Raw genomic sequence first — 26,996 nt, forward strand, 5'->3', positions numbered from 1 at the left:
TGGGCAGTAAGCCTGCCTGACATTTGTCCCAGAGGAAGACATCTTTCTTACATCAGTTAATAAACTTGCTTTTTGCTCCAGAGGGAGATACTATCATTATCTTCCAGAGCTGTTTGCTCTAAAAACATTCTTGAAACAAAAAGCAGTCTGTCTCTGCTCACAAAACATGCAGAAATATGAAAGGTCCATGGAGTATTGTCTCCCATTACAGTCGATGTGCTGGTTAGGGCTGGGTTTTGTTTGGTTTTTATTGTGGTAAAATGTACATAAGAAAATTATCTTTTTAATCCTTTTTGATTATACCATTCAAGGGCGTTAAGTACATGCACCCTGTTGTGCAACCAACACCACCAACCATCTCCAGAACTTTTATCATCCACTGAAACTCTGTATCCATTAAACAATAATTCCATATTTCCTCCTCCTCCAAGTCCCTGGCAACCACCATTCTACTTTCTATCTCTATGAATTGGACTATTCTAGATACTTTATATAAACAGAATCATACCAGTATTTGTCCTTTTGTAACTGGCTTATTTCACTTGGAATAATGTTGTCAAGGTTCATCCATGTTGTACATTCCTTTTTAAGGCCATATAATATTCTCTTATATACTACATTTTGTCCATCCATTCATCTATCTATAGATATTTGGGTTGTTTCTACTTTTTGGCTGTTGTGGATAATGCTGCTATGAACATTGGTGTATAAATATCTGTTCGAGTCCCTGCCTCCAATTCTTTTGGTTAGAATTCTAGAAGTAGAATTTTTGGGTCATATGATCATTTTATGCTTTTTTTTCTTTTTTGAGAAATTACCATACTATTTTTCACATAGACTGCACCGTTTTACATTTCTACCAAAATTCTCCACATCCTTGCTATTATTATATCCGATTTTTTTTATTTTGGGTAATAGCCATTCTAATGGGTGTGAAATGTATCTTGTGGTTTAAATTTGCATTTTACCTAATGAATAATGATGTTGAGCATCTTTTCATGTGCTTATGGGCCATTTATATTTCCTCTTTGGAGAAATGTCTATTCAAGTTCTTTGTCAATCTTTGAATTGGGTTGTTTCTTTTTTATTATCGAGTTGTAGGAGTTCTTTATATCGTCTGGATTTACCTTATTAGACATAATGATTTGCAAATATTTTCTACCATTCTGTAGACTGCCTTTTCACGCTGTTGATAATGTCTTTTGATGCACAAAAGTTTGAATTTTGATGAAATCCAATTTATCTAATGTTTTGTTGTTGCCTGTGCTTTTGGTGTCATAGTAGTCAGCAATATTTTAATTCCAAGTGACAAATTGCAATGGGCTTGGGCAAGAAAAGGGATATCAATTCGTGTAAATAAAAAGTCTAAGGTAAACTTAGATCTGACATGACAGATCCAGCACTTACAAGGATGCCGTCAGCATTCTCTCTGCTTGCTTTCTTCTGACTTTCTTCTGCATTCCTGCACTCTCACTCATATTCTTCCCAGAAGTACCGGATTTCCATGCTCCTAACAGCTAATAACCAGGAAGAAAAGAAAGCAAGCTTTCATTTTCATTCCATCAAAATTCCTAGGCAAACTTTAATTGCTTGCTCCTGAACCAATCACTGGTGAGTGGCCTGCATGGATGCTCTGATTGGTTAGCTCTGGGTCAGGTGACTATGTTGAATGACCAAGATTTCCACTAAGTAGGGCAGCAGGCTCTTCCATTAGGAAGAGACGCTAGATAGACAAACATTCCTCCTCAGGAATCCAAGAATGTGATGGGCAGCAGAGTTGGGAAGCTCTGCATGGAAAGACATCCCTCACCTTAGGTTTGCTGTGGAGGGCCTGTAAGAAGCAGAGGAAATCCTTCTAGTTGGTCCCTGAAGACTTCCAAGGGGAAGTGGTATTTATGAGACCCTGTGACTGGTGGGAGAGTGAGCCCAGGGCAGGCTGGGCCCCAGGCAGAATGGGTCAGAGCAGTAAAGGGACTGGATTTCTCTGCCACCAGAGACCCTCCTTATCCTTATGGTATATTGTAAGGGCTCTGAAGCTAGACTGCCCCTGGGTTTATAGCCCAGTAAGTAGACGTTCCTTCTACCTGTGTCTCCTTGAGCTAACCTCTGTGCCTTGGTTTCTCCACCAGAAATATAAAATGAAGTAGCCAGTCCTACCTCATCTACATGTTTACATGTCTTTCCTCTAGGTTTTTATGAGGATTAAATGGGGGTAATACACATCTAGCACATAGTAAGGATTCAATAATTTTATCATTGTTGTTGTTACTTTGGGCCTCTTTCAAAACCATTTCCTAGTACATTGGGAGCTCCAGCTCTGCTCACCATCATTCAACAGGCCTCACCCAGCCTCTGCCCTTACCATTGTCTCTGCACACTTGACCATTTCATTGCCATCTCCTCACCAAGCCTTCCCAGCTTGTGGAACCATCCTCCCTGCCAATACTCTGGAGCACTGATGTTTGCCTTGGATTTGGGGTCTGCAGGTATATATCCCTTGTCCCCAGTGAGCTCCTATTGATAGGACCTGGGCCTCCTCTGTCATTGAGTTTGCAGTGGGAGTCTGCCAGCTGCAGATGTGGGGAGAGGGCAGTCCCAGGGTGGAAACAGTACTGACCAGGGAACAAAGGAAAGCACAGGCAGTCCCAGGAACTGAAAGTAAATCACGGCCTGGACACATGCAAGGGGTGATAGCTGAGAACCGAGAGATCAGCAGGGCGTACGTTTCCCATTATCTTCAGGCACTGGAGAGCCATAGATGACTTAGGAAGGGGAAAGTGATGAGGTCAGATCTTTGCTGAGCAAAGGTTCATCTGGCTGTAGAAGGGGAATTGATTGGTTAGGGAGAGGGAAGACTGAGAACATGAGATGGGTGTAGTCTAGGTTGAGGCAGGAGTCACAGGATGAGAGGAGTTTGACGGATCTAAGAATGTAACACAAACAGTACTTGGTGATTGGTTTGAAGTGGGGCCTTGGTTTTCCCACCAGGGAGATGGCAGTGAGCAGGCCCTGCCCCACTGGCCTCTCCAGATGGGATTAGAAGATAGCAGGCACCTGCCAATGACGTATCTTCCATGTCATCCCATACGCTGCTTCAACCAACCTCCACCCTCTGTTAGAGTCCAGGTAAAGCACAAGACTCAAAATTCAGGGGCGTTGGCCAAGTCTGCAAGCTCCAAGGACCAGAGCCAATCTTCCCTACCAACCCCACTCTATGAGAGCTGGCAGGGCTGAGAATAAGGATATAGCATAGTGAGCTGTGCTGGGACATCTGTCCCCTTTAGGCAGAGCGGGGTCTGGGCTCTTCCACCCAAGAAGGGACCAGCTGAGATCCACAGTGCTTAGAGCAGATGGCATATGGTTCCTTCCTGTTTTTAATTCCTCAGCTAGGCTTTGAGAGACATAAACTGGAAAAGAAGGGAACCGACCCCTGGGAATGGTGCTAGACACAAGGGCCTGATGCAGGCCTGACACTTGTGCCTTTGGAGCTCCATCCCTCCTCACCAGCGGAATGTCCTCAGGGATCATGAATCCAGCTGCCCAGTGTCAGGGCCAGGGCCACGTATTCTGTCTGCTACTCCTGACCACCATACCATTGCTCAGATGTCTGTGCCAAATGCTTCTCCTATCTTGGTCTCAGTTTCTCCCACTGCAATATGGGTGTAAAGGAGAGGACTCTGGAAGCTCTGAGGATTTTCCTCTCCAGTCCAAGAAGGGACAGACTGCATAGGCCTGGAAGTCGGAAGTCATCCTTCTGGATTTCTCGAAGTCTCAGCTACTAATGCCATGCCCTTGAGAGGAGAGTCAGACTGGAGCAGCAGGTGTGGGGACCAGATGGAGGAATGGGAGACTCCTCTGTAAACTCATGGCAGGGTTGTAGCATCCTCTTGCCTTCTCTGCATCCGCTTCCCATCTGTGGCCTGAGGGCTAGAGAAGGACATCTGCCACACTCTCTTCTGTCTTTCTAACTCTCTGGCAGAGTTTGTGGAGGCGGGGGTGAGACTGGTGTGAGCCTGGCATACAAGATCCCTGATTTGTCCCTACTATTGGCTGGCCCCTGGAACCTCCCTGTTCCAAGCACGGCCCCACTTCACGTCTATTTTCTCCAATTTGGATTCTAACCACAACCAATCTGCCGTCCATCCAACATCCCAAGGCACCTTCTAAATCTCAGATTTGATCATACCTCTGCTCTGATTTAGAAACCATTGAGGGCTCTCCTCAGCTGGTACCCACAATGCAGGGTCCAAATGCATAGCCTAGCATTTTGAGGCCTGTGGGCCTGGCTCTCTAGTGACCCCTCAGCCTGACCTTGAGCAGGGCTTCTCAGCACCTTCAAACAGAAACACTTGCAGATATCCCCAGCACCCACATATCCAGCAGATCTCTCGGGCGGCGCCTGTGGCTCAGTCGGTAAGGCGCCGGCCCCATATACCAAGGGTGGCGGGTTCAAACCCGGCCCCGGCCAAACTGCAACCAAAAAATAGCCGGGCGTTGTGGCGGGCGCCTGTAGTCCCAGCTGCTCGGAAGGCTGAGGCAAGAGAATCGCTTAAGCCCGGGAGTTGGAGGTTGCTGTGAGCTATGTGAGGCCACGGCACTCTACCGAGGGCCATAAAGTGAGACTCTGTCTCTACAAAAAAAAAAAAAAAAAAGAAAGAGTCCCAGCAGATCTCTCTGCCTGAATACTTTCCTTTTCCTTGTCCACATTCCACCAAAGAGCTTTCATGATATCCCAGACAAGGGAACATATCCTGCGTCTTCCCTGGGACCCTGGGTCTCCATCTTCATCTGTCTTTTCCCCACTAGCTGGAGATCCTTAAAGAACATATCTAAGAGCCCAGCAAGATCCCTGCACATCATAAGACTCCCTGTAAATGCACATCAAATGAATGAATGAATGAGTGAACATGCGAAGAAGGAAGGGAGGAAGCCAGTGTTGCAAGGGAGGCCATTTCTCTGAGTTTAGCTGGCCTGTGATAAAATTATGAGTGATGGGAGAACCCCACTGAATGAACACCTACTGTGCATTGGATATAAGGCTAGGGTGATCTACAGGGTGTCCCAAAAGCCACCATCCATAGGGAAAATGGGAAATTGTAGCTAAATGTACCTTTGTTTACAAAATATTCATTACAAAATTTTACAAAGAAGTGGCCAACATGTAGAGAATATTTTGTAAATATTTTTAAAAATTTTATAATAAATATTTTGTAAATAAAGGTATATTTAGCTACAATTTCCTATTTTCCCTATGTATGGTGACTTTATGGGCAACTTTTGGGACATCTTTTAGATCCTTTCTATCATTTGAGTCCCCAGCAATGCTCTGATTGTTTATAATATTTTATGATTAAGGACTCTAAGGCTCTGAGAGGAAAGTCGCTCCTCACAAGCTGCAGAATGAAGAGGGGAACCAGGACTGCTGGGTCCCAAACTTTGCAAGGGAACAGTGATAAGTGGCAGAGGGGTGCAAATGCCAGGAATAGGTGTCTGGATCTAATTTATGCCAGCAGAGGTCTTAAAGAACTCTGAGTTTTTCTAGAGAACTCTGGGGAGAGAGCTGTCCCAGGAGGGAAGCCTCACGTTTTGAATCCTCAGGGGCACTGCTGGTGGGTAGCTTGGGGAGCCCTGTGCCCCCCCCCCCCGCTCCATAATTAGAAGCTCCCAATTCTTTGGTGTGAGCCATTGTAGTTTTCTCAAGCCAGTGTCATGAGCTATGAAAGGTGTAATCCCAACAAGTCCCCTCATCCACCCCCTGCAGAATTCCCCAAGTCTCCCCTTAAACAGATGTTCTGGAGGTGCCACTGCCAACCCTGAGCTCTACCCACTTTCCAGGCAGACTCCAGGCCATTTGCTTGGAGCTGCTTGAAGCCCCTCCCTCAGCCCCCCACCAGCCTCACAGAATGCTCAGGGATGCCAAGCCCTCAGTAACCTTGCTGTGGCCTATTTTCTTCCCAAGGCCTGTGACATCAAGGTCACCTTGGAGACTCCTTGTGATGGAGCTCAGACAGCTGCTTGCTCCTTAGTCCCACCCTGCCAGTCTCACCTAGAAGACAGGCCCTTCCCACAGACAGGCCCAAAGGCTCCCTGCTCTGTCCTGGGCTTCACCATAGGGGTGTGAGAAATGAGTGCAGGGAGGAAGCAGAGGCCAAGTTTATGGGTGACTCTTCTGGAAGCTTGGCAGTGAAGGAAGAAAAGGCCCAGCTGGAGAGGCACATGGGGCCACGGAGGAGGTTTACCAGGATGAGTGAGACTGAGAAGTGGAGAGTGTGTGGGCTGAGGGAAAGGAACCAGCAGATACAGTGCAGGATGGACTCTGAGGAGAGGGCAAGAGGGGCTGTCCTGGGTCCTGCAGGGCTGCAGAGGGCTGCGGAGAGACAGGGGCAGACACAGGGGCAAACTTAGGTGGTGGGAAGTTGAAGGCAGCCCTTCTTACAGGAAGAGTTGAGGGTTGTTAGGGTTGAGGTCATAGAAGTGACAAGAAGATGGAGCCAAGGCTTAGAAGAGAGGGGAGAGAGGCCACTTCAGGACAGACAAAAGCCCGGGGACCCAGCCAAATAGGGCAGCAACCAGATCTGTGGGGCCTCAGATGCTCAACTGAGTCTCGTCCTCCAGCCACACTCAGCTCTACAGAACAGGACAGAGCAGTCTGATGGGGTCATGAACATGGGATAAAAATTGGCTGCAAAAAAAAAAATGACCGGCTGTGTTCACAGGAATCCTGGGTTCTGGGGTGGAGGTACAGGCTAGCCAGGTGGATCCTGAGCCAAGGCCCTCAGAGTGTAAGGGAGTGATCCTGTGTGAGGAGGTGAGAGCCTTAGACAGGGCAGAAGGGAGAAGCAGGCTGCCTGGCCCCACCAGGCCTAGCGCTGTTTGTCCTTTAATCTGGGACTGTTCAGTCTGAATCTTGCACACACAGCCAGATGGAGGCAGCCCCAGGGTGGTTAAAGACCTGTGGCTCCCACATTTAATCCCCATCCCCCCCCAAACCCCAGCACAGTGTAGCCATTCTTACATCAGATGAAGTGACTTTAAATCACTCATAGTGATGGGACACACACTACAGGTGCAAACTATAGCTTGCTATACAAATAGCCTCAAGCCAAGTCCCCTATACACTCAGTCAGATTTCTGCCCCAAGTCCTCTCTATGTAGAGAGTATTGAACCACACCTGGAAATTTATTCATTTGTTCATTTATTTATTCACTCAATAAATACCATTGAGCACTTGCTATATGCCAGGTATTGTCCTAGGCACTAGAGATACAGCAGTGAAAAGAATGTGAAAACTCATGCCCTGGTGGAGTTTATATTCTGGTGGGGGAGAGAGAAAATAAGTAAACTAAGAAATGAAAGAGTCTGTTAAAAGATGATAAATGCTAAGGAGAAACATAGAGCAGAGAAGGGCCATGGGAATCACATGTGGGGGGTGGGAGGCTTAGCTCAGAGTGGTGGGGGAAAGCCCTGCTGGAGAAGGTGTCATTTGTGTGACCATCCAAGGAAGGGAGGCCTGTCCTGTGCTCTTTACACACATTCCACATGCAACAACACACTCCTCGGCAGGAGTCACCTGTCACCCACCAACCTCCCCCATTGTACTCTGAACTGGCTTTGATCTCCTCCTCCAGGCCACCCCTCTGTCAACCACAAAGTCTTCTTTCTCCCACAGTGTGCTGGCCACAGATGGGGCTCCAGTTCCTCATGGCAGATGTTTGAGGGTGAGGATTTGGGGTTTGGTGGAAGACCATTCAGCTGATTGGACACCAACTGACTGTCAGCCCTGGCAAGTTACTAGTTTGGGGGTAGGGGCTCAGTTTTCTCTCCCGAAATGGTAAGAGGAGACCATGCGCCCCTCACAGGCCCTAAGCAGGGAATAAGACAGGACAGAGCATAGCAAAGGGTTTTGTCTTTGGGTTTAGAAACAGCCTCGGCCCCCCACTAGCCTCACTGCTTTATGGGATCCACCACTCAGTCTCCCTGGGCCTGGACATGAGCTCTGGGATTGCCCAGCAGGAATGAAGACCAATAGATGAGTGGACTTGGGAAATCTCTGCAGTTTGTCCCAGGGCAGCTGAGCTCGGTGGCCCCAGAGGCAGGCTGGCCTGGGGGTGGAAAGCAGTGACTAGGGGTAGATCTCGAGGCTTGGTGTTACAAAGCGCATCTCACAGGGAGCTTTCTCAAGCTGGAATGCAGCATCCTGGGAGAGGAGTGTGCTCCCTGTCAAGGGAAGTGTGCAAACAGGGGCTAGGGAAGCACTGTCAGGAAAGCTTCAGGGAGCCTCCTTCTTGGGGATGGGAGTAGCTCTGGGTCAGATAATCTTTTTTTTTTTTTAAGACAGAGTCTTGTTTTGTTGCCCAAAGTAGAGTGCCATGGTGTCATAGCTCACAGCAACCTCAAACTCTTAGGCTTAAGCAATTCTCATGCCTCAGCATCCCAAGTAGCTAGAACTACAGGTGCCTACCACAACACCTGGCTACTTTTAGAGACGAGGTCTCGCTCTGGCTCAGGCTGGTCTCAAATTCATGACCTCAGACAATCTACTCGCCTCAGCCTCCCAGAGTGCTAGGATTACAGGCCTGGCCTGAGTAAGATCATCTTAAGGCCTCTCTAGCTCTAAGGTTCCAGAACACAGAGCCCTGTCATAGGTCCCTGGGCTCTGGGGTCCAGTGGGATGTCTTATCTCTACCAACTGGGCTCAGGCTCCATGAGGTGCTAGAGTGGTCAGAGCAGAGGCCAAAGCAGGGGGCTGCCTTTCATGGGAGGGGTGAGGGGTTCTCTGAGGCTATCCCCACACCCAAGCCTTACCTGTGTGACTTGTGGTCTACAAAAATGTATTCCTTTGGGCCTCAGCGTCTCTTAGTGAAACGGGCAGGTTATAACCCACAGCAAACACACAGGCAGTGTTGGTGGTCTGCCCTTCCTGAGGCCAGGGCTGGAGGACCCAAGCAAGCTCAGAGGTGCAGTCATTAACTTCATTCCCCTTGACAAATCTCTATCATCAGACAAGGCAAAAATTAAAAAACAAAACAAACAAACAAAATTATATCGAGCCAGGCAGCACCAAGGACAGAGCCCTGTGGCTCAACTTTACAGACTAGATTCAATCATCCAACATTTCCCACTGTCTCTTGGGAGCTGAGGCCAGTGCTATTTTCTGAGGCCCCAAAGGCAAAGCAGACCTTGTCCCTAGTTGTTAATGAAGTTAGAGAAGGTAAAGGAGGGAGTCTCTCTGACACTAGCCCTTTGGCTGACTGGTCTTCTCTGCCCTAAACTCCATTTCTTTGTCTTTTTTTTTTTGAGACAGTCTCACTTTGTCACCCTTGGTAGAGCGCAGTGGTGTCATAGCTCACAGCAATCTCAAACTCTTGGGCTCATATGATCCTCTTGCCTCAGCCTCCCAAGTAGCTGGGACTATGGTGCCTGGTACAATGCCCGGCTAGTTTTTCTAATTTTTAGTAGAGACAGGGTCTTGCTTTGCTCAGGCTGGTCTCCAACTTGTGAGTTCAGGCAATCCACCCGGTTTGGCCTCCCACAGTGCTAGAATTATAGGTGTGAGCCACCATGTCCAGTCTCTATTTGTCTTTTCTTAGGCCACTCTGTTCCTAAGAGGCAGGTGTCATGTGGATTTACATTGCACTTTGGGCAAGTTCTAATCTCTCTGGCCTCAGTTTTCCCAAAGGGAAATGTCACCTCTCTTCTTAGACATGGGATACAGGTCTATAGGCAGGAGGCTTGATTTTAAGTGACAGAAATCACCTGACATCATCTAGGTCTGATGGACTGACGTGAAAAGGGAATTTACTAGCTCATGCCCCCAAAAAGTCAAGTGGAAGGTAAAACTTCAAAAACAGCTAGAAGCAAGCACTCAATGATGTTCTCAGGAAATGGTGTGTTCCCATCTCTCAACTCTGCCATGCCTTGGCTTTATTTTTGGATAGTGTCATCTCTGGCAGTGGCATCTCCAGTGCCCAGGACAGCACCCAGCACATAGCTCATCTGGCTTTAGCAGCTCCAGCCTCACTTCCTACCAGCTTTTCAAACCCGCTGGAAAATTTGTCTCCTTCCCATGGTTCCAACAGAAGCCCCAGAATTGACTACAAGGCACCTAGTGAGTGTTGCCTGTCCACCCCTGAGCCAGTCACAGGGCCTGAGCAGCCCACTCTTCTCTCATGGGCAGGCCTCGGTCGCAGGCTCACCACTCCCAGATCTTCAAGAGTCCAGAAGGGAGAAGAGGTCATTCCCCCAAGGAAAACCAGAGGCAGGGCTATCATCATAAGAGGGGGTCTGGGAAAAGGGTGGGAAGAAGCCATGGGTGGCAGAACAATGCCTGCCTGCAGTGCTGGCCAGACAGCTGGGCCTGGGCCATCTCTTCTCCCGCAGGAGCCTGGTTATCTGGAGGATGACTGGATCCTGAAGGTATTAACCAAGGCTGTGCAGCCAAGTGCACTCCTTGCAACTAAATAGCAGTGCTCTTCTTGAGGGAGATCGAAGTTGCCTCCTCCACAGGGAGACAAAAAACAAGACAGCTTTGGGTTCCAGGCAAGGAAAAGAGCCTCTCCCACTGGCTCCAGGAGATCTGCCAGAGCACTGGGTTGGGAGGTACTATGACCTTGTGAGTGGCATGGGCACAGCAAGTTCTCCCTCTGCACATCATGGACTGCCCTGCTGCTGCTGTCTCCAGGGCCTCACAGTTCCTCAGCTCCAGAGCTGCCCTTGACCTCTCAGCCCTGTGCCCACAGGGCTACTGCGGTCACCAACCCTCTTCATTCACATTCCCAAGAGAGAACCTCTTGCTGACCTGGCCATGCCTTAGTTTCCTCATCTGTAAAGCAGAAACAGTCAGTGTGAGTAGTGAGATACAGCCTGTAAAGCATTTTGCACAGTGCTTGGTGTATCGTCAATGCCCAAGACACGCCCCTGTCTGGATCCCGGTGGTGCTTCTGGAGCACACTTGTGAGCAGCTGCAGCCTGATGCAGACTCAGGATGTGTAAGTTCCCTCTTTGGTAAGCTTGAAGAGGCAGGAGAGAGGCCCGAAAAAAGCAGCCTCAACCTCCAAGTTCCCCAAAGCTGCGGCTTCCCCTTCCTTGCATTCAAAATGGCTATTTCAGTTTCAGCTTTAATTCCAGTTGAGCAGGAGGTGAGAAAGGGAAGTGGAAAAGAAGAGAAATCAGGTTTCCTGTCCTCCCTGAACCCTCCTGTCAGGTCTGTCTGCTTCTGCGTCTAGCCTGACACCACAGGTGTGACCTGGGCTCCTTCATGTGGGGGGACTCTGCCCCCTACCCTACCCTCTGGGAGCCAGGGAGGCATTGGCATCAGGAAGCTGGCCTTGGGCTGGTCCAGGGGTAGGCTCCAGGGGCACCTCTGCCCCAGGCTACATACTGCCAAGGATCAGGCCTGGGGTGATGACTGGACCACTGAAGGTATAATGACCTGTACGGTAGATAGGTACCATAGCTGCCCTGTTTACCCATGCTCAGAGAGTGTAGGTGGCTCACCCCAGGTCACATAGCATGTTGGTGGGATATCCCAGCATGTCTGACTCCTCAGGGAAGGAAGCTAGGTCTTGGCCCCTGTCATCTTGTGCCCTTGCTATTAAGCTCACGAGACAGAGGCCCAGCAAGGGGGTTTCCAGGCCTTATTTCCCAGAAGGCAGGCAGGGCAAGGTTGGGAAGACTCTTCCCACATCCAGCATGGTCTGAGCTGGTTCCTGCCTTGGCTGGTTAGCAGACAGTGACTCAGTGTTCCAGCTTCTGCCTCCGGCCAACACACCCCCTCATCCCCTCTAGATATGAAAGCTGTGAGGTCATCTAAAGGTCATCCTGAGACCATAGGACATAAGAAGCCCAAAGAGCTTTGTCCCTTATCAGTTCCTCCTTGAGTCTACATAGAATTGCTTCTGCTGTAGAATGCACCCCCCACCCTACCCCCCGTGTTGTCACCTAAACTGAAGGAAGGAAACTGGCAGAGGTTGTCTCTGCTGTGGAGTGAGGACTTTACTAGTTTTTGCGGATGATGTAGCTGGAGTGGTCAGGGTGGCACTCTGGGACCTCTGTCTCAGACAGACAGAGCTCAGCACTGACTGTGTCGCCACTGCCAATATCCCTAGTGGTTCCTGCGAGGCACATTGGCCAGGGTGAGGACCTGAGAGCAAGGGCTTGACCATAACTGGGAAGGGTAAGTAGGAGAAAGGCTGGGGAGAGGGTGAGGAACCGAGGCTGGGAGCCCAGTCCCGAGGTTGCTCAGCACCTGCCCCAGAGGGGAGGCGGCTGCCATGTGCAGACTGGCCCTGCCCTCACACAGGACAGCCTTGTGAAGGAGGGAGGCTGGCCATCCTGGGCTGTCCACTGGCACCATCTCATGGCCACAGGCTCTCAGTACAGGAAAGACACAACTTGCCTGGAACTCCCTAAGTATCTAAATGGGGACTTTGGGAAAATAATGGAAAATGGGGCCTTTGAGTCAGAAAGACCATGTTGAAATGCCATGTGGCTGGATCACTTTGGGAAGGACACTGGACTTCCTGAGGCTTAGTTTCTTCATCTGTAAAATGGAGAGAATAATCCTCCCCCACTTGCCCAGAACTGCAGATAAACATCTAGCACAGAATAGGTATTTAAGAAATGACACGCACTGCTAAGGGCCCAGAAGTGAGTGGAGAGCTCAGCGGGCTGAAGGAGGCCCCAGTGGGGGCATTCGGGTAAAGCCTGGATTGCTCACTCAGTGAGCAAAAGTTGATTAAGTCCCTGCTGTGTGCCAGGGCACCTCACATACACGGTTTCCTTTCATTCTTATAACAGTTTCACGTGGTAAATGCCAAGGATCATTCTCATCTTACAGACAAAAAAGGTAGGAAGGATGAGTAGGAATTACTCAGAGAAGATGGGGAAAAAATTCCAGGCAGCGGGAACAGCATGTGCCTAGGCCTAGGGGCTGGGAGGCCAGTTGAGGAAGGCTGAGGGTGGCCTTGGAGCCCTGGCAGTTCCATGGCAGCCCAGCCCCCTGCAGGCCACCATCCAGCCCTGTCTTCCCACTACTCACCCCGTGCTCTGGCTATAATATTTATTCTTTATTTCTCACACAAGTTAGGCTCATACCTTTGCTCACACTGGGTATCCCACCTGGAAGACCCTCCTCACTCTATGTGTCTAAGTCCCTCTGTCTCCAATGCCCAGCAACAGACATGTCTTCTCCAGGAGCTCTCTGGGCTGCTCCCTCCCAGGTGCACCCACGACCCCTCAGACCTGAGCTCTCTTCCAGACCTGACCTGGTGAGAACTGGGTATTTCCTTTGCTCTGATTCAATTATCCTGAGGGTCTTTGAAATCCCATGCCCTGTCATACCGTGGTTCCAAGGTCTGCGAGCCCTCAACCCTGGACTCTGTTAATAAGGCAAAGAACAGAAAGGCTGGGGGAGTAATGGGTATTCAGTAGTTGTGAGGTACCAAGCCCTTGAACCCCCGAGGGTGGGGAAGAGGCAACTGACCTTAGTCTCTCCTTCTGTCAAGTGGGACCCCAGGAGCCTTCCTTTCTCCTCAGAAGGAACAAGGGTGGCATTAGGAGTTTCCAGATCTGCATGTCTGGGTCCTTTGGATGAGGCGTGATGGGGATAGCCTTGTATTTCCCATCCAGGTGGCAGGAACTAAAACCATCAGGTGTCTGAATCAAGCTCTGCCCTGTCCGGGACTGACACCCCCAGGAAGCTCTCAGACCTTCACCCATTCCAGGGAAAGACGGTGACCTGCCCTGCTGAGAGTCACCATGAAAGGTTGTCCTGGAGACCAGCAAAGGACTGGCTGCTGGGCTGAAGGCCAGGACATCTTGCTCTCCTGGGCCCCAGCAAAGTTCAAATTAGACCAGAAGGTCTAGGCTTTCAGCTGCCACAAGCAGCCACCTAGCCCAGACCTGAATAAGCTATAGGTGCTCAATCTGTGCACAACTAACCAAGTGTTTACCAGGCAGTTCAAACCTGCATTTTCTCAGTTTTATCCAAACTTTTGACTCCAAATCAGTTCCTCAATCCTTTCACCTGTAAAAATGGGTTGGGGGAGGGGTGAGATCAATGCCTTTAAGGCACCTTTGGCTCTGCTACTGTTGGGATCTAGGGGTCCCCTTAGCACTTTATAGGATGAAAGATGAAGTGCCACCTTTGCCCCCCATCTGCTGGTGGTCATTGTGACCACATTCTACAGAGGAAGCTCAGAGAGGTGGGCAAAGGTAGAGAAAGACCCTAGGCCTCCGACTCTAGGGAAAGCTCTCTTTCCCTACTCTACCCCGCTCCTCTCCCTTTGCCTCAGATGCTCAGAACCCAAGCCCACCTCCTCCAGGTCACCCTCCTGGAATGCTGCATTCGCCCCTGGAGCCAGGGGACAATGAGGAGCCACACCTCCTCCTCTAGCTTCTTATAGCTGGGAGGCCCAGTGTGGTGGTGAGGAAGGGCTGGGAGGGCTAGGGACAGGCAGCAAGATCCCACTTAGGTGAGGGTGTAACCTCTTTGTCCATTGCACACACCCTCCACCCTTTGGGAGCTCTGGGCCTGCTGCACAGAAGGAACTATGATTGCTAACTGGGAGAATGTGAGTAGACAGATATTAAGTGCTTAAGAAATGTTTGTAGAGAAACTAAAAAGAGGCCAGGCACAGTGGCTCATGCCTATAATCCTAGCATGGGGGAGGCCGAGGCAGGCAGATTCCTTGAACTCAGAGGAGTTAAAGAGCAGTCTGAGCAACAGCAAGACACTGTCTATTAAAAATACAAAAAATTAGCCAGACATCATGGTGGGCACCTATAGTCCCAGCTACTCAGGAGGGTGAGGCAGAAGGATCACTTGAGCCCAGGAGTTTGAGGTTGCTGTGAGCTAGGCTGACTCCATGATATTCTAGCCTGAGACAACAGAGTGAGATTCTGCCTCAAAAACTAAAATGAAATAAAATAAAAGAAATGAGAAAGGTAGGCTGAATGAATGAGAAGTGTAGGCTGGATAAAGAAGTAAATGACTGGGAAGATAAGTAGACACACCAACCTGCCCATTTGGCAGATGAGAAGACTGAGGGAGGGCAGAGGAGAAAGAAAACTGCTGGTCTATGGAACTGGCCTTTGACAGGCAGCCTCTGGTCCTCCCCCACCTCTCTCTTTATACTTCCCCCCTTATCCCCCTCTTTCCCCTGCTGGGGTGGAGGAGAGTTCCAGGAAGGATGCCTTTTCTCCGCCTCTTTGCTTCTTCAGGCCCAGTTTCCGCATGATGTTAGGAGGCGGTGGCCCCCATAGGAGTTCTCCCAGTCAGACAGCCCTGCCAGGAAACAGAGGAAGCTGCCTACCCCCATCGGAGGTGTTGCAGCCTAGCTGAGAGCCAGAGAGGGAGAGCCTCAGGTCTGGCCTCCCTGTGCCTGAACACACTTGGGACCATCAACGTGCTGCAGGGACAGGCCAGGAGGCTGCATGTGAGTGTGTCCCGCATTGTGGGCCAATGCAGGTGGGGTAGGGACACTGGACACAGGGAACTGTGACTCTGGGCAGGCAGGCTGGGTCCTGGGCTGACCTAAAGGAGGGGCACAGAGTTGGGAGGTCCAGAGGAAGGGATTCCATGCAGCTGGGATCTGGAGTCTGATGGGCAGAGGGCTCTGACTATGGAGGTGGGTTGAATGATACTTTGTATGTGGGGAGCAACAGAGATGGGGTGACTGTAGAGGAGTCTGGATCTCCAGCTGCCAATGGCTATATGGCAGTCTCTGTGTCTTGGGAATAGTCTGATGAGAGAGGAAGGAATGAGAATAAGGGGTGAAGTGTAGCAGAGTTGAGATACTTCAGATAAGGCTAGAGGGCTTGGCAGGTGCCTTGAATGTCAGGAAAGGGGTTTGGGATTTTCCCCAAAGAACAGAAGGATAGGGAAAAATGTAGTCAGAGCCACTTGTTAGAAAGCTCCCCACCCCATGAAGAGACCAGTATATGAGCTGTTCCAAGATTTAGGACCCAAGAGCAGGTGACAGCTTTGACAACCAAAGTCAGCTGCTGTCCTGCCATAGGAGCCAAGTGAGCCCTCCCTTGAGGCCAGCCCCTGCCAGGAACTAGGACAACAGCTCAGCTCTCCCAGGTCCTCAGAAGTCACAGTGGATGAGGGAGCCAGGTGGGGGAGGGAGGCAACCAGGCCTGTCTTTCTTGGCACAGCCCTGCAGGTCTGCCAGAGGGCAGGATGGCTCCCTGGATCCCCTCCTGCAGCCCTGCCTTCTTCCAAGAAGAACGGGAAGTGGTCTCCAGAGGTGGGAGGGGAGGTGGGCAGGGGAAGCAGAAAAGAACTGCAATCTCCAGTCACTTGAGACAGAGAGCTGTCCCTGGGAGTGGGGTCTGAGGATGACAGGCCCCCCAAAGGACAGTTTAGGGACACAGCACCCTTCTATCCATTTTCTCCTTTGCCCTGGCAGACTGACCTCCTCTCAGGCCCTGCTTGCCACACCTTCCTCCCACCTTGGTCATCCTTACTTCCTTCTCCTCCTCAAACATCCTTCATTCTCCTCTGCAAAGTCCATCTGGTCCTATGGTTCACACTGGCCTCCCCTCTCAGACCAGCATGGTAAGTCTGTCTCTACTTCTTCTGGGCTCTTATCTAGCCAGCAGTGAGTACTCAATAAACGTCTGGTGTGTGAAAACCAGAGAATGAATGTGTAAATAAGAGAATGGCCTGAACCAATGAAGAGCAAACCTCTTTTGCCTTTATAATTCTGTCTTCCTGGTGACACCGTGGGGAACAGACTGTGCTCCTTCCTCTGGCCTCCCTCCCGTGCCTGCCCCATCCTGGCTGGACACCCAGCACTCCCTGCATATGGGCTGAAGTCCTGCAAAGAATTTTTGATAACTTAAGGGGATGTGAGATGCAGACTAAAGAATCCAAACATTAGGGCGGTGCCTGTGGGCTCAGTGGGTAGGGCACTGGCACCATATACTGAGGGTGGTGGGTTCGAACCTGGCCCCAGCCAAACCGCAAGAAAAAGTAACTGGGCGTTGTGGCAGGCGCCTGTAGTCAGCTACTCAGGAGTCTGAGGCAAGAGAATCGCCTAAGCCCAGGTGTTGGAGGTTGCTGTGAGCTGTGACGCCACAGCACTCTACTGAGGGCAAACAAAAAATAAATAAATAATCTGAACATTAACATTTTACCCAGAATATAGGTAAAATAGTTTCATCAAAATCAAATTTTAGGGTGGTGCCTGTGGCTCAGTCGGTAAGGCGCCGGCCCCATATACCAAGGGTGGCAGGTTCAAACTCAACCCCGGCTGAACTGCAACCAAAAAAAAAAAAAAAAATCAAATTTTAAGTTGGGAGGAGTATGTCTTACTATAATACAACTTTAAAAAAATTCTATAACCTTACTTAGCAGGTATATTAAAAACAGCTAACATTTGGCCCTGTGCCAGGAACTGATCCTCACAGCAACTTTATGAGTCAGGTAATATATTATCATGGTTTACAGATGGGAATCCGGAGGCACAGAGGTTACATCATGTGTGAAGGCCACATAGTTCACACGTGGCAGAGCTGGGATCTGAGACTGGTGTCTGATCCCAGAGTATATTTGACCTCAAGACATTACCATCCACTGGGTGCATTTGCTGGGCTTCATTTTTTTTTCTGGGCCTCCGTTTTTCCCATCTGTAAAGTAGGGAGAGAGGAAGCTTAGACTCACTATATAAAAGGCTTTGCCTTAGAGGTCCATTGGATGTAAGTTACAAATTCTCTGTAGACATCAGTAAGTGGAAAAGTCAGTTTAGAGACAAGTACTTAGGAGTCAGACTTACCTCATTAGGGAACTTGTTAAGCCTTTAAGGCATTTGTGCTGCTGGTACCCCCAGAACTCAGCCTGAAAGGATAGGGGGTCACGAGACAAGATGTAGGTTTCAATGGCATGGCCCATATTGAGCACTTGAATGTCAGACCCATGGCACATTTTGCTGATGAGGACACTAGTCCAGAAAAGATGTGTGACATGACCTGGGTTTATCATACAGCATAGAAGAGAGAGAGCCAACAACTGAACTCAGGCCTGCTTAGCTCTGAGCTGGGTGTGTAACTTCTACATCCCATGTCTGTGAGCTACACTAAGCTGCCTCCTCTGGGTGAGGCAGTTGGGTTCTGGTCTAGACTCTGCTTCTAACCCACAAAGAAATATTGAGTGGTCCCTTTCCCTCACGCTGCCTGGATTTCCTTCTCTGTGAAGTAAGCTCCTGCCTTGGTCCCTCACCCATTTGCTTTCAAGGAAACTGTTTTTACTCTGGTCAACAGGGCGTGCCACTGTGGTGCCAGTGGCTGTGACAGACACATGCAAGGAGGCCTTAGGGAACTCTTGGATCACCTCCTTCTAATCCCTATCACACAGAAAGCAAGACTGTGCCCAGAAGCAGGGCCTTGGCTTTGGAAGGCAGAGTTCAGGCTATGATGAAGACTGTCCTCAGAGGACTCATGGTATGAGGACCATTCATACCGGTTAACTAAAAGTTATTAGGGCCCTCTCTGCCCTGTACCCTGGGCTGGGCTGTAAGACACAAAGAGACACCAGACCTGATATTTCTTCTCAGAAGGTTCCTAGTCTGAGAGAAACACACAGACCTTATCTCCACACCTCAGGGTGCCCAGGGGCAACTCTGCATAGCATAATTAGTGCTTCTAACCACGTGACATTCCTGAGAGGTGGGTGCAACATTTCCCCATTTCTCAGAGAAGGTAAATCACCACCCTAAGGTCCCAGAGCTAATACATAGCACAGTTGGGATTGAAACCCAATTCCATAGATCTCTACTAACACAGAGAAGGAAACATGACCAGGGTTTTGAAGGATGAATAGAAGTTCACTAGGAAGAGCTGTGCCTGTGGCTCGGTGGGTAGGGCGCTGGCCCCATATACTCAGGGTGGCAGATTCAAACCCAGCCCTGGCCAAACTGCAACAACAACAACAAAAAATAGCTGGGTGTTGTGGTGGGCACCTGTAGCCCCAGCTACTTGGGAGGCTGAGGCAAGATAATCGCCTAAACAAAGAGCTAGAGGTTGCAGTGAGCTGTGAGGCCACAGCACTCTACCAAGGGTGACAAAGTGAGACTCTGTCTCTAAAAAAAAAAAGAAGTTCACTAGGAAGTCTGAAGAGAAAAGACTTTCTACATACTATAGAAAGAATGTAAACTGGATTTCTCCCAAGTTTGAGCTTTATTGTAGTCCACGTTTCCTTGAAGCAAGAGTGGTGTGGGGCCTCCATGGGGTGAGGAGTCTAAGAGATGACAAAGTTGGTGCCCTCATTGTTCAGATGGGGAGATCAAGGCCCAGAGATGACTAGGACCTATGGGGGTTAGTAAGCATGTCACTGAGAGGTTGTATATTTTTTCCCCAGCCTCTTCAAATGTAGGAAACCGAGTTGGGCAGCCATGGAGTGGGACAATGGCACAGGTCAGGCTCTGGGCTTGCCACCCACCACCTGTGTCTACCGGGAGAACTTCAAGAGACTGCTGCTGCCCGCAGTGTACTCGGTGGTGCTGGCAGCTGGCCTGCCACTGAACATCTGCGTCATTGTCCAGATTTGCACATCCCACCGAGCCCTGACCCGCACGGCTGTGTACACCCTAAACCTGGCCCTGGCTGACCTGCTGTATGGCTGCTCCTTGCCCCTGCTCATCTACAACTATGCCCAAGGTGACCACTGGCCCTTCGGTGATCTCGCCTGCCGCCTGGTGCGCTTCCTCTTCTACTCCAACCTGCACGGCAGCATCCTCTTCCTCACCTGTATCAGCTTCCAGCGCTACTTGGGCATCTGCCACCCGCTGGCTCCCTGGCACAAGCGTGGGGGCCGCCGGACTGCCTGGCTAGTGTGTGTAGCTGTGTGGGTCACTGTGACAGCCCAGTGCCTGCCCACAGCTGTCTTTGCCACCACAGGCATCCAGCGTAACCGCACTGTCTGCTATGACCTGAGCCCACCTGCCCTGGCCACCCACTACATGCCCTATGGCATGGCCCTTACGGTCATCGGCTTCCTGCTGCCCTTTGCCGCCCTGCTGGCCTGCTACTGTCGCCTGGCTCGCCACCTATGCCGCCAGGATGGCCCAGCAGGGCCTGTGGCCCAGGAGCGGCGTACTAAGGCAGCCCGCATGGCTGTGGTCGTGGCAGCCGCCTTTGCCATCAGCTTCCTGCCTTTCCACGTCACCAAGACAGCCTACCTGGCAGTTCGCTCTACACCAGGTGTCCCCTGCCCTGTGCTGGAGGCCTTTGCAGCTGCCTACAAAGTCACGCGGCCCTTTGCCAGTGCCAACAGCATGCTGGACCCCATCCTCTTCTACTTCACCCAGAAGAAGTTCCGCCAGCGACCACATGAGCTATTACAGAAACTCATAGCCAAGTGGCAGAGGCAGGGTCGTTGAGTCCACTGGGGCAGGACACTGAGGGCCTGGGTGGCTACTATGTTCACCATCGAGGCCAGTGTACCAAAAGTCCGAGCTCAGCGCAGCTGGGCATGGAGTTAGTTCCCTCACAGATCCCAGAATCTCACCACCTCCTTATCAAGCCCTTTCTCTGGACCAGGCTCTATAGGCACAGAGACAAACAGGCCTGGGTCTGGCTCTTGGGAAGCCGCTAATCAGCCATGGAGAGTTGGAGAAACTATGTTAAGCTGCTCACAAAAATATAGTGTGACATGTAAACAAGAGGTATGCTACATGCTTTGGAATCACCAATAAAGCAGGTGAGGGAAGATGAGAAGAGGAAATGAGAGCTTCTGGGAAAGGGCATTTGAGCTGGGTTTTGAGGGATGACTATGAGTTCTTGGGGGTGGAGAGAGTGATATTCCATTTATTCAGTAAACTGCTCAGGCCTGGGTTGGCTCTGGTGCCTCAGCCCCTCACAGTTGCTGGATGTATAGACTAACACATCATCAGGGCTGTGACAGAGGAAAGCACAGCTGAGGGAGGGGCATACCCACAGGGTGTCAGGAAAGACCTCTTTAAGGAGGGAGCATCTGGGTGGCGCCTGTGGCTCAGTGAGTAGGGCACCGGCCCCATATGCCGAGGGTGGCAGGTTCAAACCCAGCCCCAGCCAAACTGCAACAAACTAAAAAATAGCCGGGCGTTGTGGCGGGCGCCTATAGTACCAGCTGCTCGGGAGGCTGAGGCAAGAGAATCGTGTAAGCCCAAGAGTTAGAGGTTGCTGTGAGCTGTGTGACGCCACGGCACTCTACCAGCACTCTACCAGAGGGCGGTACAGTGACACTCTGTCTCTACAAAAAAAAAAAGGAGGGAGCGTCTGAACCAGCTGTCGAAAGCTGAATAGGTGCTCAGCAGACAGAAGTGGAGAGTGCAGTGCAGCCTGGGCCAGCCTCGAGTGGGGCTCTGCCCTGCGGAAGACAGGCAGAGGGCTGGGGCAGAGGACGCGTGTCCTCATGTGTGTGAGAGCTGAGAAAACAAGAGCTGTCTCTTAGCCACCTTCAGACAAGAACAAGAGTAGGCCAGATGAGAGACCCCAGCTGAAGAAGGAATCAGGGAGGCTTTTTAGAAGAAGTGGGGATGGAGCCTGGAGGAATTCAAAGAACAGAGAGCGTGGAATTGCTCCTGGTGGGAGGCTTGGTGTACTAAGCATGGCTACAAAGCAAGAGTGAGTTTAATTAAGTCTGGGGGTTGGGGCTGGGCGCTGGGGCTCACACTTGTAATCCTAACTCTCTGGGAGGCCGAGGCGGGTGGATAGCTTGAGCTCACGGGTTTGAGACCAGTCTGAACGAAAAGTGAGACCCCCCCGTCTCTACTAAAAATAGAAGAAACTGAGGCAAGAAGATTGCTTGAGCCCGAGTTTGAGGTTGCTGTGAGCTATGATGCCACACCCAGGGCACAAGCTTGAGACTCTGTCTCAAAAAAAATAGAAAAGTAAAAAAAATGAGTGTGCGGAGGGGTGTTACCGGAGCTTTAAACACTAGGAACAGCCCCAGACCCACCTCTTCTTCATCCATCTCTTCAAATGCTCTTTCACCTTGGGGTATCCTCAGTGCCTGGGGTACGCCCGCAGGGCCTCCAAGTGATGGGAAACAGCCCTATAACATTGCTTCACCCTAAAAGTCAGCAGCTTGAGGCTACTCAGAGGCTGCTACATGGAGGTCCCATGGCTGAAAAGCTGCTAACAAGTCTCATGACACACTGTTCCTGTTGTGTCCCTCCCCTGCCCTCTCAGGTCCATCATTCTGACCCATGGGTGTCCAGAAGGCCGCTTTGAAGCCATCTTATATGGACGCATCTCAAAAGAGATCTGAGCTTTAAAATGCCTTGGAACAGCATCTTTATTGAAGGTCTCTAGAGGAGGCAGCAAAAGGGAACTGCAACTCCTCATCCTCTCTGCCCTTTTTTCTCTACCCACCTCCTTACCTCTCCCCCAGTCCTTATTCCCTCCTACCAGATCTGTTTTCCTCATGTAGAACAATCTAGTTGCCTTCGGCTGCTGGTGTGACACACAGACCCTGTGAGTAACAGATCTAGTCACGCAGACCCTTCCTTTTCAGAAGGTAGAGCAGGAGTGGGAAGGGCAGGGGACAGAGAAGAGAGAGGAAGGACTGTATAACTTACATAATATTTTTCTTTTAGCCCTGCCTAGTTCCCAAGGCTGCGGGACAGCAGGGTCATTCAGAGAAGGGCTTTGGAGAAGTAAACTCCATAGTAATATCAGATGTATGTTTGCAGCTGGCTTAGGAAGTGCGGAAACCAGGCCCAACCCACCTTGGGAATCCATTCAAGGTGTTGGTGCTGGAGAGACTGACCACTTGGACAGAAAGAACTTTGACTCTTTTGTCCACAGTGAGATTAGATGTGTGGGAATGTTAGATGATGAAATGCCATTCTAAGCAGGACAGACAGCACCTACCTGGTACCTAGTCCTCAGCCCAGTGATTTCCAACTGGTGTGCATGACAGAATCTTAGGTGTGCTGCGAAAATTTCTAAAGATCACTAATTAAATTATTTTCAAAAGAAGTTCAAATCACAGCATATTGCTTTTTTTACTCTTTTTTTTAAATTGACATAATTTAAGTGTGCAATGAAAGTTTAACTATCAAGTCCAAGTAGGTTCAAGTCTGCTGTAAGAGGAAAAAAGTTGAAAAACACTGATTGCCTGGGATGAGGGTACTGGGGAGAGAGAAGCAGGAGACAGAGGGCCTCTGCCCATGGCACAGCTGAGCCCTGTAGAGTCCCCAGTGACTATCCCAGCCAAAGACCAAGAGCTATGACCCTTTACTTACTTTTCTAGGAGTGAAAACTGTGGCCCACAGGTAAATTCCATTGCCTGTTTCATTTTGCAAAGCAGAATAGCATGGAGTGTAGACTCCATAGCCAGACCACCTGGGTGTATGTGCTGGCTCACTTATTAGTTGTGTTACTCTGGGCAAATTCTTTTTTTTTTTTTTTAATTTATTTATTTTTATTGTTAAATCATAGCTGTGTACATTAGTGCAATCAGGGGTACAATGTGCGGGTTTCATATACAATCTGAAATATTCTCATCAAACTGATCAATGTAGCCTTCATGGCATTTTCTTAATTACTGTATGTAGGCATTTGTATTCTGCATTTAGTAAGTTTCACCTGTACCCATTTTAAGATGCACTGTAGATGTGGCCCCACCCATTACCCTCCCTCCACCAAAACCTCCCCCCTCCCTTCCCCTTCCTTGGCCCTTTCCCCATAGTCTTGTGCTATAGTTGGGTTATAGCCTTCATGTGAAAGCTATAATTTAGCTTCATAGTAGAGCTGAGTACATTGGATACTTTTTCTTCCACTCCTGAGATACTTTGCTAATTGTGCCTCAGCTTCCTAAACTATAAAATGGGAATAATAACACCTATCTTATAAAGTTGTTATGAAGATTAATTAATATGTGCAAAGCACTTAGATTAATGGCTGGAAGACAGTAAGTATGCAATTAATGTTGTTTTGTTTTTTTAAGACAGAGTCTCAAGCTGTTGCCCTGGGTACACTGCCGTGGCATCACAGCTCACAGCAACTTCAAACTCTTAGGCTCAAGCAATTCTCGTCTCTCAAGTAGCTGGGACTACAGGCACCCGCCACAACACCTGGATCTCTCTTGTTGCAATTGTCATTGTTATTTAAGCTGGCCCAGGCTGGGTTTAAACCTGTGAGCCTCTGTGTATGTGGCCAGCACTCCCCACTGAGCCACGGGCACCTCCCAACAATGAATGTTAGTATTGTAATTATTTTGCCTTTTTGGAACAAGTTCCTCCAGGGTCCATCCTTAGAAATAAGTATAGGAGGTTTCTAAAAGGGGAGGTTTAAGCAGGAGGTTGTAGCCATTTCTCTTTTTCTCTTACCTGAGAGGTGCCATGGTCTTTTAAAAAAAAAAAGTTCATACCTTTTTGAGAATAAGGACCATAATCCATGAGTCCCATCTATTTCTGTAAGAAGGAAGACCAGTTGGGCGTGGCTCATGCCTGTAATCCTAGCACTCTGGGAGGCCTAGGCAGGAAGACCGCTTGAGTTCAGGAGTTCGAGACCACCCTAAGCAAAAGCAAGACCCGATTTCTAAAAATTAGAAAGATTAGCCAGGTTTTGTGGTGAGTACCTGTTGTTCCAGCTACTTGAGAGGCTGAGGCACAAGGATCACTTGGACCCAGGAGCTTGAAGTTTCTGTGAGCTAGGCTGCTGCCATAGCACTCTAACCTGGGCAACAGAATGAGATTCTGTCTCAAAAAAAGAGAAGGAAAACCATTTATTACATACCAGCACCAGGGATGCCCACTTTTCCTCTCCCTCTTTTTGTCCCTTTCCTCTTCCCCACTCCTTTCTCCCTCCTCACTCTAACCCAGGGCACACTCAGTGGTGGTGGGGTGGGAGGGCGGTGGGGATTTCTGCCTGCTGGGATGAGAGACAGAGGGAACACAGAGAGACATGTGGAAGTACAGGATGGTGAGGGGCCAGGGGACCAAGCAGGTTCAGCGGAGGCCAAGGAGACTTTTCTATGGGCTGGGGAAGACTTCCTGGAGGACCAGGCAAGGCAACTGGATCTTGAAGGATAGATGTAACTGGACTGAAGGATAGAAGGTAAGGGTGTTTCTGGTGCAGGGAAAAGCATAGGCAAAGACATGGAGGCTGCTGGAAGAAGGATAGGAAGGGTTGTAGCTGGAGATGAAGCTGGAGAGTGAAGGTCTTGGGTGCCAGTCACTGAGGCACCATAACTGTGACAGCAGTGACCATTTACTAAGCCCTGCAGGTTCCAGGCACCATGTAATGTGCTTACACACATTTCCTCATATATTCATTATAATACCTCAGGTGGGGAAACAGAGGCCCAGATGTAAGAGATGACTTGTCAAAGTTACACAGTCTTGGGGCGGCACCTGTGGCTCAGTCGGTAAGGCGCAGGCCCCATATACCGAGGGTGGCGGGTTCAGACCCAGCCCCGGCCAAACTGCAACCAAAAAATAGCCGGGCGTTGTGGCAGGCGCCTGTAGTCCCAGCTACTCGGGAGGCTGAGGCAAGAGAATCGCTTAAGCCCAGGAGTTGGAGGTTGCTGTGAGCTGTGTGATGCCATGGCACTCTACCGAGGGCCATAAAGTAAGACTCTGTCTCTACAAAAAAAAAAAAAAAGTTACACAGTCTTTCTCTAATCCAGATACTTCCGGGTATCCCAAAGGTCACCATAAATAGGAAAACAACAAACTCATGTTATATTTTAGATTATTATATTTTATATATTTTATATTTGTATATCAACATCTGGAGAAATATTTTATAAATATTTTTAAAATTTTGTAAAGACTCTTTTGTAAATAAAGGTACTTTTAGCTGCAATTTCCCATTTTCCCTATGTATGTATGTATGGAGACCTTTCCCTTTCCTTTCTTTACCTGCCAGCCAAGTGCCCACTTGCCCTGCACAATTTCCCTTCTTGGGACCCCCCAAGAAGGTGTGATGAAAGCAGCCGGATGGCAACCACAATATTAGCTAAAGTCTCCCCCTTTAGCTAGGCACACAGCCTCCAAGGATGAAAATTCCATTTCCCAGGCTCTCTTATAGCTAGTTATGGCCAGTTCACTTACTCCTGGCTAATGGGATATAATCAAATTGCCCTAAGCCAGTTTAATATGGGGAGGGCAGAGGGTCTTTAAGAGATAGGCAGAATCTTTGCCTCTCCATCCCTTCTTGCTGTTGGCAAGGTGGATATGGAAGCTGGAGCACCATCTTGGGCCACAAAGGCAGGGATTCCTTCTGCAGCTGATGAAGCAGAAAGTTAGAAATAGCTTGGGCCTCCAACCATTCCATTTGGGGGCCACCTAAATTCAGACTGTCGCATAAAAGAGAAATAAATGCCTTTCCTTTATAAGACATTAGTTTTTTAAGCCTTTGTTACACACAGCCAAAACTAATCCCTTTACTCAGGTTCCATCCTGAGATGGTAGGCCTTAGGTGAAGGCCAGGCAGTGCCCTGGGTAGGAACTCGGAGTCAACAAGGTCTGGAGACACCCAGGAAGGTTTTTTAGGAAAGGCACATAGCCCAGGGAAGAGTCAGCTCCAGAGTGGCTTGAAGCTGAGTGAGTGGATGTGCTTTCTGAGGGAGACAGTGAGAAGAGAGGCGGGCCTGGGTAGAGTCCTGGGAACTGCTGGGAAGGAAGAGGCAAGAGCCCGAAAGTCTCTAATTGATGGGAACATGACAGCATGACATGATGGGGCAGTGGAGTTGAATGAGTGAGAGAGATGATGGAGAGGAGGAAGCAGGGGTGGTGGGTGAAGGAAAGACATGGGAAATTTCTGAGGGAGGCCAAGCCCAGGGAAGGAATTTCTGGAACAAAGAGCTTCAAGTGTTGACTGTTGGCAGCTGAAGACGGGGAGCCAAGAAAATGGAGTCACAGGCTGGAGAGCCAGAGAACCAGATATCAGGGCCTGTCTTCCAGAGATTTCCATCCCAAGCAAGAAAAGACCAGAGGCATTTGGTCTGTGAATGCAGCTGGCTCCTTTCTCCTTCATTTATTTATTCAACAAACATTGT

General features: G+C 49.6%; 1 protein-coding gene across 4 annotated transcripts in view; it reads left to right on the forward strand.

The window, feature by feature from the left end:
• P2RY6 (pyrimidinergic receptor P2Y6) overlaps window positions 1–21,158 on the forward strand; it is a 32,973-nt gene extending 11,815 nt beyond the window's left edge. For 3 of the 4 annotated variants that reach the window (XM_053561339.1, XM_053561342.1, XM_053561340.1), the window contains exon 2: window positions 19,365–21,158. In XM_053561339.1, the coding sequence (XP_053417314.1) occupies window positions 19,399–20,385 (987 nt within the window). In that variant the 5' untranslated portion in view covers window positions 19,365–19,398 and the 3' untranslated portion in view covers window positions 20,386–21,158. Of the gene's footprint in view, window positions 1–15,318; window positions 15,439–19,364 lie in introns of those variants that run through there. The other variant, XM_053561341.1, reaches the window with a different exon arrangement.
• Window positions 21,159–26,996: the final 5,838 nt, after the last annotated feature.

This window comes from Nycticebus coucang, chromosome 14 (assembly GCF_027406575.1).
Source record: "Nycticebus coucang isolate mNycCou1 chromosome 14, mNycCou1.pri, whole genome shotgun sequence".
Lineage (NCBI taxonomy): Eukaryota > Metazoa > Chordata > Mammalia > Primates > Lorisidae > Nycticebus > Nycticebus coucang.